Source organism: Crinia signifera, chromosome 1, assembly GCF_055691185.1.
Source record: "Crinia signifera chromosome 1, ASM5569118v1, whole genome shotgun sequence".
NCBI lineage: Eukaryota > Metazoa > Chordata > Amphibia > Anura > Myobatrachidae > Crinia > Crinia signifera.
The window spans coordinates 375,958,304-375,973,421 of NC_139217.1; the positions used below are offsets into that span (position 1 = coordinate 375,958,304).

At 43.6% G+C, this 15,118-nt stretch overlaps 1 protein-coding gene across 8 annotated transcripts in view; it reads left to right on the plus strand.

Annotated features, from left to right (window-relative positions):
* ATXN2 (ataxin 2) overlaps nt 1–15,118 on the plus strand; it is a 78,538-nt gene that overhangs the window by 17,153 nt on the left and 46,267 nt on the right. For 7 of the 8 annotated variants that reach the window (XM_083151412.1, XM_083151411.1, XM_083151415.1 and 4 more), the window contains exons 2-3: nt 11,865–11,898; nt 13,771–13,830. In XM_083151412.1, the coding sequence (XP_083007538.1) occupies nt 11,865–11,898; nt 13,771–13,830 (94 nt within the window). The remainder of the gene's footprint in view (nt 1–11,864; nt 11,899–13,770; nt 13,831–15,118) is intronic. The other variant, XM_083151413.1, reaches the window with a different exon arrangement.

A 15,118-nucleotide genomic window follows, 5' to 3' on the forward strand; every position in this document is an offset into this window, starting at 1 on the left:
GGCCACTTCATTTTGGGTCTCCGAGTGTGATGAGAGCAGATCGTTGTGGGATGTTACTAACTCCTGCATTTTATCCTCCAGATGTTCGGTGCGGCTTGAGATGCTCACTAGATCGGCTCTGAGGGACTGTATAGACGTGTCCAGGCCTGTGAGGATATCAGTACGAAAGGCTGAGAGCATTGTAAGCATCGTGTGGGTTGTTAGGGGGGCTTGGGGGTCGATGCCCGCACCTAGGTCCGTTGGAATATCAGAGGGTGGGGAACCACTCGTGGTTGAGGGGGTGGCGGGGCGTGCGGAAGTGCCCGAGGAGGCACCCCGACTTGTGGGCGTATTTTTAGGGAATTGTATAAGTGCAGGAATCTTGGAGGTCCTGCTCCCTTTTTTCCCCGGCATTGTAGTAAGGCTGTATAGACAAAGGCAAATTGTAGGGGTGCAGGTCCCTCAGGGGGAGGTAGCTGGGGGTTACCGGGTTAGTTGAGGTATTATAGAGGCTCCACAGAGAGTGCAGGGTTTAGACACCCATGGTGTAGGAGATGCTGGTTATGGTGTGAGACCCATTTAGGTAATTGAAATTAGAGAGCCATTAGGTGGGAGAGGCTTCTGTCAGTCTGAATTCCTAGCAGCCCGGCCCGCGGCGCCGCTCATACAGGGACGTCTAGGGCACGTACCCTCAGGGAGATGGCAGGGGGGCTGTAGGTGCCTGTGTTGGGGCCCCTGGTGTCACTATATGGGGCTATGGGTAGCTCCTGCTGCTTGGTTGTGCACTGCCCCAACCTCTGCACACCCTCTATAATATGTTCCTTTATTTATTAACTGAGGGTGTATGCCTCAGTCTCTTCATTAATTGGGGGGGTCGGGCTGGTGCTATAGCTGGGCTGGGGTCCCCCACTCAGTCCCAGGCTCCCCGGCCGCCTGCACTTATTCCTTTATAACAGCGTGTGTGTGCAGCTGCTGCACACACAAATCCAAGATGGCCGCCGGGACAGGAGAAGGGGAGAGACGCCGTGGCTCCACACTCCCCACGGCACGCTAGAAGTACCAGGTCAGGGGGGGGACGTCTGGGGAGGGAGGGGGGAGTCCCGCTGACCTTACTGTGCCGAAGGGCACCCTCCGGAGTCCCGTTTTCGCCGCTCGCGGATCACGGAGCTCAGGAGCCGGCTGGACGCAGAAATTTAGTCCCCGGCTTGAGACAGTCGTAGGCCGCAACCCGCAGGGCAGGGTTTCCCCTACCCCCGGCTCCGCAGCGCTGCTCGCCTCTGGTCTGGGGGTCTCACAGGAGAGGTGTTTGAGCCTCCTGGGCAGTGTGGTGGTCTGGGACTGGCTTAATTCGGGTTTTTTTTTTGCTGTTTGGCAGGAGCTCAGGCTATGGACGTCCTGTCTTCTCCAAGCGCTAGGCCACGCCCCCATCATGCTGTTTTTCAATAGTGCAGTGGTTCACAACCTTCCCCCAACAGTTTACATTTTCCAGGTCACATGGCAGGTGCACAGATGCACTCATTACTCACTGACACATTTTAGAAGATCCACAGGGGGAGCTACTTATGTCACTTGTGATTCTGTGTGGAGACGGGGAAAACCTGCACTGTTGGGGGGGGGGGGGGGCTACTGGGGAATCGAGGTCAAGAACCACAGCGATAGTGTCCAGTGGTGGTTATTCCGAGTTGACCACTATTGTGCGAATTCACAATCTTATTGATTTTGGACTGACTGCGCATTTATGGTAGTGTTCATGTGAGGGTCCAAATGATGACAAATTGTGGAAATATCCAATTGCAGTTTGACTAGTAGTCAGTATTTGGGGGTGGCCGTTTTCTGTATTTGTGGCAGAGTTGTGGAAGGTCAGACTTCACATTTGCACAGGCTGGGAAAATCGTTTGGCGAGTGAAGAACATGCAGATGTGTGATGGGATTCCAGACTACAGAATTTTTGCAATCCACTTGCAGATTTATACAGTGTTGGTTGGGACAAACATTGGGGCAGATTTATTAAGCCTTGAACAGATAAACGCAAGGTTGATAAGCGGCCAGCCAATCATCTCCTAACTGTCATGTTGTAGGTTGTTTGAAAAATTTCAGTTAGGAGCTGGTTGGCTGGATGTTTATCTGTTTTAAGGCAGAATTCATCTGCCCCATAGTGTAGTGTTAGTAATAGTGGATTTCAATAAAAAAAAAAAAAAAATTGAACATTTTGGATAATGTATCTGATTCTTCTTCTCAAGCTCCAAAGTACAAGTGTGGTTGGTTAAATATTTGGTTAATGATTTAGATAAAGTTTTTTTTCTATTGGTATTATACTGAAAAGTGTAATGAAAGAGCAACTACGGAATGTTCCGACAATGGCTTAGTGTAGAGATGCTTTGGGATTTAGGAGGATAGGAAGTTAAGATTGATTGGGATGCAAAAGTAATAAAGCGTTATAAAAATATTGCATCAAAGAGTTGAGCGTTTTTTTGTGATAGCGGCTTATAAACATTCTCCTATCCTAGGTCAATAAAAGCAGGGGTCCCTTCATTTTTTTTTTTTTTGTTATTTAACAAATATGAGCGACAAGATTTTGATGTTGGCACTTTAAAGTGATCTTACTATATTGCTTAGAAAATGCCCCTACATCGCCACAACGATTAATATCCAGCATGCTGGATAAATCTAGTTAATGGCCCAGAGAACACTGGCCCTGATGGATCAATCAGCGCTTTAGCATCATTACGAATGCTCATCTCCCCTTGTGTAGGCCCCTTAAGCAGGGATGTCCTTTAAAACTGGACTCTTGGGGAGTACGGAGGACTGCGTTTAGGAATCGGTAGAACTGATGCATCTATAATATCTGAATGAGCCCCAACTCTTTGTTAGTGTGACCTCTTATTTAACTATTTACATGATTGTGTTTTTACTCTTTCATATGAATATTTATTTTTTTCTACATTACGTTCTCAATTAGAAATGTAGTGCTATAAACATGAGGAAGAGCTGCTCAGCTAATTTAGCCGAGGGTTCTTCCTGCAACATGAAAATGTAATGGGCCCTACACACATGCCGATGTGTGCAGGGCTACCTAGCTATGCTAGGTCGGGCTGTTCTGCGCCGCTATCGCCTAGCACACAGAGCTGACAGCCCACACACAGAGCGAGCTGTCAGCTCTGTGTGCTAAGCGAGCGGACAGCGCCAGTGTTCTCCGGTGGGAGAACACTGCCGATGCCGATATTGATGGACACTGTCCATCAATCTCGGCCACCGATAAAGACGTGCGGGGACGCGCACGGATGCCGATACAGCCCCCACACATACACGGATGTGAGGGCATTTGCTAAGCGACTTTGCAAAACTAAGCAAAATCGCTTAGAAAATGCCTTAATATCGGCATGTGTGTAGGCCGTATAACTCTTGGATTGGTTCATGGCTAAGGGCCACATACGGAAAGCACATGAAATCTGGCACTAGAATGGGCTGGCGTTAGAACAGCATGGATTGCATTCACCAAACACCAAAAATAGGAGCCATTGGGATAATTGTGCCTGCTCTACTTGCATTATAATGTGTAGATGGCGCATGTAAAGTGAGTTGTGTATTTCATGCGCTTGTCCTCCTGATCTCTGATGTATTGCTAAAGCAGTGTCACTTCCCTGCTTTTTACAATGTAAGTTATGTGAAACCGAGCCAGTCATGTGATGTAGAGTAAGCTGCTCTCTGAACAAAGTACAAGGTCTTAGTCAGTGAGTGGGCCACACATAAAGCTTGGTGGGGCTTAGTGCAGGAAAAGGACCAACCGGTAATAAATAGGAGTTGGGGGGGGGGGGGGGGGGGCGAGAAGAATGCTCACGTGTCTGCCTGTTGGTAGCCACTGACTCACAATTTTTTCTTTTCATACTCGACATACAGTAATTCAGCAACTTTTCCTTAATGCTGCATTGACACTCAATCTAAAATAATGCTTGTTTATCCAAAAGTCCACTCTTATGCTGTGTACACACGGTCCGATTTCCTTTCCGATGTTGACGATATAGTCAACATCGGATCGGCATCGGATCTGAATTGGATGCAGATTGCAAGGGTTTTAACCCTTGCGATCCCGATCGATCCCGATGCGCGTTCACGTATCGGAAGCCAGAAAGTCTTGGCTGCCTTGTCTATATAGTGCAGATCTGCACTATATAGTCAAGATAGGATGCAAATCGGATGTGCCTTAAGATCCTATCTGATCAGATCGTGGATAGGATCTTAAGGCACATCTAACGTGTGTACACACCATTAAATGTGATTGTTTATTTGTGTGTATCTATCTATCTTTATTTTTTCACTGCAATATAGATATCCGTTTGAAGTAAATCCCCGCCCAAATCTAACTCTGAACATGTTACATCAGCCCCACCTGCAGTGCATATGGTTTTGTCCATTAGAGAGATTGTGCCTTCGCGAGTGAACCAGAATAACCCCCATTGTTCTGTTGGCTATCTATTTTGATGCACACACTCTCTCAAAGGCATTTCACTTAAACATTTAGATTTACACTTGTACATTACCTTTTTTTATTTACTCCCTCTCAATTGTAATACTACCTGTACATTTATAATTAATAATGTGTCAAGGTTTCATTTGCTCTAAATAGTGTTAGTATTATGAAAGATCCTATCTGGTCACTATCCAAGGATTCCTGACATATAAAGAAATCGGGGCACCTGATGGTACAGCCAGCAGTTGGCAGCAGGTCTGTTTCTGCACACAGCGGTGGTGTTAAGCAATATTGATAGGGACTGAATCTTGCTGGAGACTGACATGTGGTGTATTGATGGTGGATCATGTAAAGTTGCGCAGCTACGGCTGACTGCTGTTAATCTATGTTGTTCATGGAAAGTGATTCTAAGCCAATGTGGATGTAATGTAGAATGTGCTAACCATATTGGGGCGATATTCAAATGATAGTTAACTATCAACTTCAAATGATGGTCTGGTTTAGCCGCACATAGCTGCAAAACCTGACCAAATGAATGGGCGCAATGCGTAAAGTGGTGTTTGAGCGCTCAAACAGGTGACAACACATTTGTGCTTGCCGCACCCAGGTGTAGCGACCTGAAATGAGCACATCTGCAGAATCCATTTAATATAGCCAACAGAGTTTACTGATACTAAGTAAATTAACTGCTAATTTGTAACAAATTGGATAATGCTGCTGGACAACAAATAGGTCTCTGTTCAAAAGTTTCCCGTGGATAAGATGTAACTTGGTTAGGCGGCTTATACCCCTTTTACACCAAAATCCCTTTGGATAGGGTTGGACCCAGCTTCATACCCCATTTACACAGCACTTCAACCTGGGTCGCACCTGGCTCTGCACCATTTACACTGAAGCTGGGTCAGCCCTGCTTTTCCCTATGGATGACATTAAAAATGTCCATTTTAGGACTAATAAACTGCCAGCCAACCTTCCCTCAATGATTTAAATAAAAATTAAGACCTGACAAGTTAGCATTGAAAAATTTTGGTTTATTTTGTAAAATATTTTTTCCAAAAGTTATATTCAGTGCTCAAGCACACATAGCCCTATAAAAGTGCAGCATCACCCATGTACACCCCCAGCAACCTTCCCTGCAGCAGACCGAATCTCCCATGTGGTCGACCTAAAGACACCACTAGGTTGACAATACTGCAAGGTCCACAGGGGTCTAGGTAGACAGGTCATTAGGTCGACATGGTCTAGGTCGACAGTCAAATGGTCAACATGTGGTTTTTCCATTGTTTTTAAAGCCAACATGTGCAGAGAGGCGGTATTTCATGCCCCAACGTCCACTAGGGCAGTGATGGCTAACCTTGACACTCCAGCTGTTGTTGAACTAAACATCCCAGCATGTCGACATTTGGGTAACAAAACCGTGAAAAACCCCATGTTGACCTTTTGACTGTCGGCATTGACCTAATTACCTGTCGACCTTATCCCATGTCGGAATATAAACAAAGGTGTGCCATCGCTAGCTGTTCTAGTTAGGTAAACACGACGGTTCTCATAAAATAATTATTTATTAATTAATAATATCACAATAATAAGCATCTATCACAAATCGTATAAAATAAACGTGGATAAAAAAATTGAGCAATAGTATAAAATATACTCTGGGCTGTGTGAGAATTGGGTCTAGGACTCCGTCAAGATGACTTGGAGAAGTACAAATTTATATTACCATCCTTTGGGCCTGATTCAGATCCGTTTGGTATCTGCGCATGTGCAGGCGTATGGTGCGTGCACCCACGGCGACCTTGCCGGCGTGGGGGGGGGGGGGGGGCGGAGATGGGCGGGGGGCGCCGGGCTGCCCCATTACCATATGGGAACGCCCAGCGTTCCATGGGCGTTCCCATGAGAACGCTGGGCGTTCTCATGGAAATGAGGCAGTGACGCGGGTGTGAGGGGCGGGTAGCTGACATCACCGGATGTCAGCTGCCCGGCCGTATCCACGCCAGCGTGCACGCATATATACGCAACTGAAAAGTCACTTATATATGCGTGCACACTAAACATCATTCGATGGTCGGTGGTTACCCGAGCCATGTGAATGGATGTTTGTGCAAAACATCCATTCGCAGCTGTTTGGGCAAAGCCGCACTTTGAGGCGGCGGTCGTTCGCCGGGCGGGGTTTGGTGGACTCACAAGGCTGCGAATTCGCAGCCTTGCGAATCAACCTGAATAACCCCCTTTGTCTCCTGGAAGAATTGGTATGTCCAGGGATTGGTGACTCCAATGTCCTAATGCCCTATAATTCCAAGGGCTCTAGCCTCCCTATTTGGCATGCGGTCTTTGACTGGATTAGGAACAATGCAGATATCCCAGTTTTTGAAAAGTCCAGATATAACAGGAGTTGCCATTCATCGGTGGGAGAGTGGACTGGTCACGCTGGATGGATTGATAAGAGTCCAAACCGGTTGGTATCAGCTCAACTCATTTCCCTGTATAGTCTGTGTCCGGCTTCCTCAGGCTCCTGAACATAAATGATTTCTGTAGGTAAAAAAAAATTGAGTCACTGGAGTGGGGCTCTTGGCCCCGCTACTACATGTCAGCGCTGCTTCCTAGTGCCAGATAGGGTTGTGGCAGGTCCACCTGTGAAGCGCCAGGTAGCAGCCTGTGTGCACTGGCTGCAGACTTTTGCTGCTGCAATGCACTGTGGAATGCATGGCACTGACTTACGAAAAGGCGTCACGTGCTTATGGTATCCTTTCAGCACTACCCGCATGTCTCAACCTAGGTTGGGACCATTTACACTGCTCACGACCCAGGTCCGACCAGTGTTCCACCCTGGTCAGGACCTGGGTAGGATTCCAGTGTCAGTGGACCTAGGTTGGTCCCTTTTACACCAACGCTGCCCTGGGTTTTTACTTGGTGTAAAAGGGGTATTATACATGTTCACTCTTTTCTTTAGCATTTGTCAGGCTTCTGCCTCAGCTCAAACCAAAGACAGGTACCCCACACACACACACACACACACACACACACACACACACACACACACACACACACACACACACACACACACACACACGTTTCAGTGAAATCCATGTTCAGAGTGCTGGAGTGTGTGTGTGTGGTCCTATTTTAAAAGGAATAGTTTTTATGTTCAGTTTAGCATAATGGATTATAGTAAAAGTATAACTATTTTACGACACACCTAGGCCAAAAGTTTCTCATTGCGAAATTTAGAGCGAAGATAAAACACCATCTTTATTTTATAGGTCATCCTTGGGGTCCATTATGTGGTGAGGGACAGGATTGGCTTCTGTTTTTCCACAAATTTTATGATTGACGGATACAAGCACTGATTTAACCCATTTTACACTGACCATCAATTTAAATTGGTCCTTGACCACCATCCCAGGGCACCCCTGTGAGTGACCTGGGGTACACCGTGTGGAAATTACATGCAAGATTAGCAACGTTGGGTATTTTCTGACTATTTGCTAATGGATGTGTAATAGCTGCTACCAGTGACATTATCCCAGAGGGTGAAGGCAGTAGGTGTCAGTCCGCATAAAGGGTGGTATGTATCATAGTATAAATGCTCTTGTTTATACCCACTACGACATACACTGTGTCATTAAAAGTAGTCCAAAGGAAATTGACAATTTAGGCAGATGTTGCTTAATTAGCAATCTTAAATTCCCATTGGCAGGTTTATATTTTGAATGTTAAACGATCTGCCAGACTGACATGACAATGTCATTAGTATGTATTTGCCAGTTTTCACAAATTGTATTTACTGTAGTGCTTTGTGAAATCCTTCAGCATGCTTTCATTATTATAAAATTAATTTTTAATTTTTTTTAGATTACATTTAAAATGAGTTGTTTTAGGAAACCACTAACGAGCTGCTACTTTAATTCAGTCTGTAATTCATATGGATAGAGCGATAGCTGCCAACTCCTCTTCAGCAATGGAATGTGTTGCCGCATGAGGAAGAGGCAATCTAATGGGATGATGCCACAAGACTTTATTTACTGTTTTGCAGGTCACAGGTGGCAAAAATAAATCAAAAACTCACACAGAGGCAGATGTATTAAACCGTGGAGAGAGAAAGCATCAACCAATTTCTGTTCCAGACGTCTGACCGCTAATGTCTAGTCCAGGCATGGGTAACCTGTGGCTCTCCAACTGTTAAACTGAAAGTCCCAGCATGCCTTGCCGCAGTTGCTATTAGGGAATTCTGAAACTAGCAATGCATGCTGGGATGTGTAGCTTCACAATAGCTGGAGAGACGCAGGTTGCCCATGCCTGGTCTAGTCAGTCAATAGTTCGGCACCTAAAGTTAGACATGCCAACACACAAAATCCTGACAACTCTTTTAATCCGACTTGTTCATACGTTACAATCCCTGTAGGCATAGAGAGAGAATAGATGGTGTTTTATCTTCGCTCTACATTTCGCAATGAGAAACTTTTGGCCTAGGTGGTGTCCATATAAAGCATATTTTCCATGTCAACATTTTACTTGTTCCTTTTTTGTCACTTTTGGAATAATGCATGTCTAACTTTTGATGGCAACCTATTGACTGTCTACATTGTCTGTGAGCTATACCACACCCCAGCCCAATTAGTCCCTGTAACTGTTCAAACATTGCCTTTACCCAGGCCAGTTAGGAGCTAATTGGCTAGAACTTTCTTTCTCTCCACTTAAACAATTTAATAGCTCCCTTAGTATGGTGGAGATGTATATAATGATCATCACACCCTGAGCTCCTGTTTAAAATGATTGTAGATTGCTGGGTCATATTCAGTTGATGCTATATTGTGCTGAATTCGCTCATTATGGTCAACTTTACCTGGGTAATACAGCTAAGCCCAATTAAACTGGACGTGATGGTCCTATTTTGAGTGCTTAAATGGTCACTTTTAGCTCATTTAAGCTTGCCATTGGCAACGCATTGCACAGATTGCTCACGGCCACTGCAGAAACAATGGAGTGGCACCATAAGTATGGGCCTTCTTTTCAAGGGGTGTAGCTTCCAGTATCCAAGGTGTATGCTCTGTACACTAGCAAGTAGATGTGCTACAGCAGGGGTGACCAACAGTTCATGTTTTCCAGGCAAACTGTGGATCTATAGTAGGAATGAATGCAGCCTATTTGAAAATGTGACAGTTATTAATGACTACAGCTGTGCACCAGCTAGGTGATTTGGAAAAATGTGGACCGTTGGTGGATCTCCAGGACCGGTTTAGCCACCCCTGCACTACAGGCTTCTTTAGCAACCTTCTCTGTATGGTCAGTCGCAATTGCATAATTGAGTAAAATAAGTGATAGGCTATTTCTGTGCAGTCGGTTTTTGCCTAAATACCATTTAAAGCCACCATTTCAAATATGTATCCTTCTGTGTAATCGATATGAAAATAAAAAAATAGATTGTGTTCATAGCCCATTTCTTTCTTTTGTAAACCCTGGGCTAATGTGTGGTAGCTCAGGGCCCTTAACCCAGAACTTAGGGAATGTGTTAAGGTGCTAAGCGCTCTACTTTGCCTGCACTTTCCTCAAGTAGGAACAGAAAAAATGCGGAGAGACCCAATGTAATGCTGGCCATACATCAGAAAGATCGATTGCGCTCATGATTGTGTCCAATTTCCCTTCAATTCCACGGCAGTCCTTGGTGGTTTTTGGACACACAATGTGCATACAATCCATCTTACAATCAATTAAAATTGTATGATTGGGTACAATGGGGCAGATGTATTAAGCCTGGCGAAGAGATAAAGTGGAAGGAGATAACGCACCAGCCAATCAGATCCCAACTGTCATATTTCAAACACAGCTGATTGGCTGGTGCATTATCTCCTTCCACTTTATCTCCAGTTTATCTCTTCGCCAGGCTTAATACATCTGCCCCAATATGTTTTTGATGTATGGCCACCTTAAGTGCAGCTTGGGCTAAGCCCTGCAGCTAATTGAACAAGCTTCTATATCTTGTAGGCCTTATGCAGCTGATGCCCTTTTAATGAATTCTATATGATGTGGGTGGTAGCAGGTACTGGTGCTGAAACTGTATTTTAGGTAGCTAAATTGTTTTTTCAGTAAGCATTTAGAATGCGCAGTAAATACTTTATTTCATTGTCTGGTTATAATCGAAGAGAAAATGGCCTTGACCAACTCTGGCAGAAGAGGTCATTATGCTGGGTGTAGAAATTTGAGCATAAATGCAGCTTTTAGCAGTTCCTCAATCTCTTACTGCTGAATAATAATCTAGAAACAACTGTAGTGCTTTTATACTTGTCTAATGATTTCCATCATGTTCCTTTACACTTTAACAGCTTTTCATAATAGGCAGGAGGTGTTACACAACAGATACAGAATCAGTGGCAGCTAAACTATTTGGTAGTATTTAGTTGTTTAATGGCACCCAATTTATTTATTTATCCCCCCCCCCCCCCCCCCTGTGTGAAGTGACTGGAGATTAAGGGGCAATATTCATTTGATGGTTTTTATTTGATATAAAGCTCATTCTGGCTCGTTTAGTTGTGCATAGCAGCCAAACCCACCCAAACCAAATGGGCACAACATGTACAGTGGGTGCATACGGGTCATTATACTGACAATATAGAATGTGTTTTCAGTGATCAAGTGTATAAAAATATCAACAAAAAGCATTTGTTTGTATGTAGGTCTTTCAATTGACCATCAGTCAATATAAATATTCACACCTATTGATACAATTTTGTATGGAATTTTATTTTTTACATTACTGTTGGGTGCCTGGAGACTGTTTTGGCCACCCATTGATTATTGGTCTTGAGGTGCATAAAGAATAGATGCTATTCAGGATAACGGCCATCATTTTCCTTCATATCATTTAGTGTTTGCACTATGGGTGGTATTCAATCCCGGCCAAAATTTTCACCAGGTGGAAAAACAGCCTTGATGCACCTTTTCAGTCACTGCCTTTTTTATGTTTTTGAGTACATTTTTCATACATGTCTTCTCACTTTATTTATTTTTTTGCAAAATGGCATGGGTGAAAACTGATGCAAATTTGCCAAAACCACGTGAATTTGCGGTGTCTTCGCCAATGCTGGATTTTTTGCTCAGGTGAAAAATCAGCAGTCTTGCAGGTTTTTAACACCCCCCCCCTCTGTGGTCTGTACATGCAACTCGATATTGACTAGTTTATGCATGGCATCATACTCCTGGATGTGGCTAATAAATTATATATTTTGTAACATCATTTAGAGTGTATGCACTACATTGTTCGGTTGTAGTGCTCAAACCATGTACTTTTCACACCTTTCTGCTTGTCCCCACAATTGAATTGCTTGGTTGGAAAGCTATTAGTTAGTACATCGCAAAAACAATTTATTTCCCCCTTTTGGACTTGCAAAACTAACCTTTTGTGGTTTTTGTCTTTCAGAGGTCGTAGCAGTGGAAAAGGGCCTCCTCAGTCTGTAAGTTACAATCTCCTAAATGTTTGTTTGTACCTTTTTTGATTATGGGTCATTCACTTGTGCACTAGTCAAGGGGTAAGAACATCTAAAACTACAATTCAGACACACATTTTGTAATACGCTTGCATTGTGTTTGACACTACAGTCTGTTGTACTGCTGGCATGTATAAATTCATGAGGAAATGGACTCTGCCTAGTTGTAACATTTAAGTGGCATTTAAAATACACACACTAACATTTATTGTAGGGTTTAATGCACTTTTCTTACCTTTTGTAGTCAGGATGAACAAGTTTAAGCAACAGGAAATGCTTTTTGAATGGTGTATCAGTAAATCTATTTTGGTATAAAATGATGGATAAAAAAAAGGGAGGATAATACATCATTAAATAAAAAAAAAGGTTTTTCTTTAATATATATTTACACTGACTGCTTTGTGTGGATTGTGTGCTTGTATGTACATCTTCTTCCTCACACTCCATTCTTTTTATTCACCGTTTCAATGTTGTGTTTTTTGACGTGTTAATAGCTCAGTAATGCTAATGCTGGCCACCCTCTACCATTGTAGTTTATGTTTTTATCCGATCAGACAAACTCCTCTTGCAGTGACCGGGCAGGGTACTTTTTTTCTTTGCTCATCTCCAATGCCCCTTTCACACCACATCTCAGACGTGGGAAATTGACAGGTTGATGACTTGACGACCCTGGTCGAGGTGCGGCGCGAAAGCACCAGAGCGTATAACCCGGGTTGACAAACCCAACCAATTAACCTTTCTTCTAACCCATGTCGCCCTCTGTATAATGGGTTTAATGTGAAAGTGCCGGAATTGAGAACCTGACTCTGACCCGGCATTGCGATGTGAAAGGGGTATAAGGTGCTTTCTGGATCCAACGAACACAGAGGCATTAAAATAAGTAAATCTGTAGGGTCATAGACTTTGCAAGAGCAGATAGTTAAAAACTCTCATTATGTCCAAACCAAATTTAAAAAGAGGAAATTATCTATCTATTATTCTCTATTAAATGATGTGCTGTGTATGTGTAACCTATGAGGAACCACTGGCGCTAAATTCAGATACTGATTTCAGAGAATGATGGTGGCTGTGTGCGATCACCTACTCCACTGTAAATCAGATCAAACACTTGAACACCGTTACTCCTGCATGTGGACAGACACTTACTTCAAAGTTCTGACCCGCATACACGTAACGGTTTCTTTTACGTGTATGCGGGTCAGAACTTTGAAGTAAGTGTCTGTCCACATGCAGGAGTAACGGTGTTCAAGTGTTTGATCTGATTTACAGTGGAGTAGGTGATCGCACACAGCCACCATCATTCTCTGAAACCAGTATCTGAATTTAGCGCCAGTGGTTCCTCACTTTCTGCTTTTCCTAGTGTACACATTTTTGGAGGCTGATGATCTCCAGAGGATCTACAGGCTGCTGATTATTTATTAATCGTACCCAGCTTTGCACCAGTTCACAGAAAACCCCTTTGTTTGTCTAGTATGTGTAACCTATGCTGGGTGTGACCGAAATGTCACGCAAGGCCTCAAAGCCACAAATAAGACACATTTTATAACCATGTAGAACACCGGTTCTCTAACTTGGCCCTCAGGACCCCACGCAGTGCATGTTTTGCAGGTCTCCTCACAGAATCACAAGTGGAATAATTAACTCCACCTGTGGATAGTTTAAAATGTCAGTGAGTAATAAATGCACCTGCCGGGTGACCTGAAAAACGTGCACTGTGTGTGGTCCTGAGGACCGAGTTTGAGAACCACTGATGTAGAATGTTTCTGTCTATCTTCAGTGTATTTTGTAAGTAACTGTTCCTCAAAAACAAAATCTTAATTTCAAACTCTTTATTCTTAGATTTCTTTTGATGGAATCTATGCAAACATGAGAATGGTCCACATTCTTACTTCAGTTGTTGTAAGTTCTGATATTTACTTTGTGTCTGTCTTTTGTTGTGCAGCTGTGTGTGTGGGAATGTAACTTTCCTCCAGCTGTAGTAAGATGCCATATTCATTCTGTTGGTGCCAGCTGTTTCAAGATAATCGTGGATTTTAGTAGGTGTATACATCCAGTTAGTAAAGTTGGTCTAGTTGAAATATAATATACCATACATTTTATTTTGCCAACTACTTGCGTAAGCATTGGGGGGGTAAAATGTCCTTCAGTCAAATTTGGGAGTAGTCGGGTTCTTTTTAAGGATCTAGGTAAGCTGTATGAACATTATAGGTACATGCATGTTATGCCCCACCATACCAGCTTGCTTTTGTGTCAATAGGACACTGGCAGTGCTAAGCAGAGAGAACAAAAGGGGAGGGGCAATGTAATGTTGGCTATTTAACTCCCGGGTTAAGTGTTTGGAGCTGTCCAGTTAGATCTCGCATCTAAAGGTGCATGCACAGCGATGATGAGTAAATTGCTGCACTGAAAATTCACTCCGTACACACACTGAGCAAGTTTTGCCCATCAAGTGGTTTTCCCGGGGTGGATGACTTTCTATAGCAGGACGCTATTGAAAGCCATCAACCCCATCCCAAAAGCTCATCTGCTGGTTATTACCAGCAGGTTAGCGGCGTTGACTGGCGATGATGTGGGAGCGCAAATCAGCGTTTTATCGCAAGACCATATGCACTGGGTAGCTTTTAAACGGAAAGCAGCAAAACTGAGCTGCTTTCAGCTCAAAATCACCCAGTGTGTATGGGCCTTTTAAAAGGCATACATTCCAGGTTGTGTGCTGGGGTGCTTTTCTGAGGAGCTGCTGCTATGGGAAGAGATATTTTCAATAGTAAATATACAACCATGTGCAACAGCATAGCATGGGTCCTCAAACGGCGGCCCTCCAGATGTTGTGAAACTACAAATCCCAGCATGCCTTGCCACAGTTTTGCTATAAGGGAGTGTTTAAAACTGTGGCAAGGCATGCTGGGATTTGTAGTTTCACAACATCTGGAGGGCCGCAGTTTGAGGACCCATAGCATACAGTAACAGCGCTAAAAACAAAATAGAGGTGGGATTATCTGCGTTAAAAATATCAATATTAATTGCAATTTAATCAAATACACATTGAGAAGACTAATCAATCACAAAGTATTTTACAATATATAGTAGAATAAAATAGGAGGGAACACATCAATAGAGAGTGGCCATATAAATTAATGTGTTCACTCCTATTTTTTTTTTCTGCTATATATTTTAAGATTGATTTTTC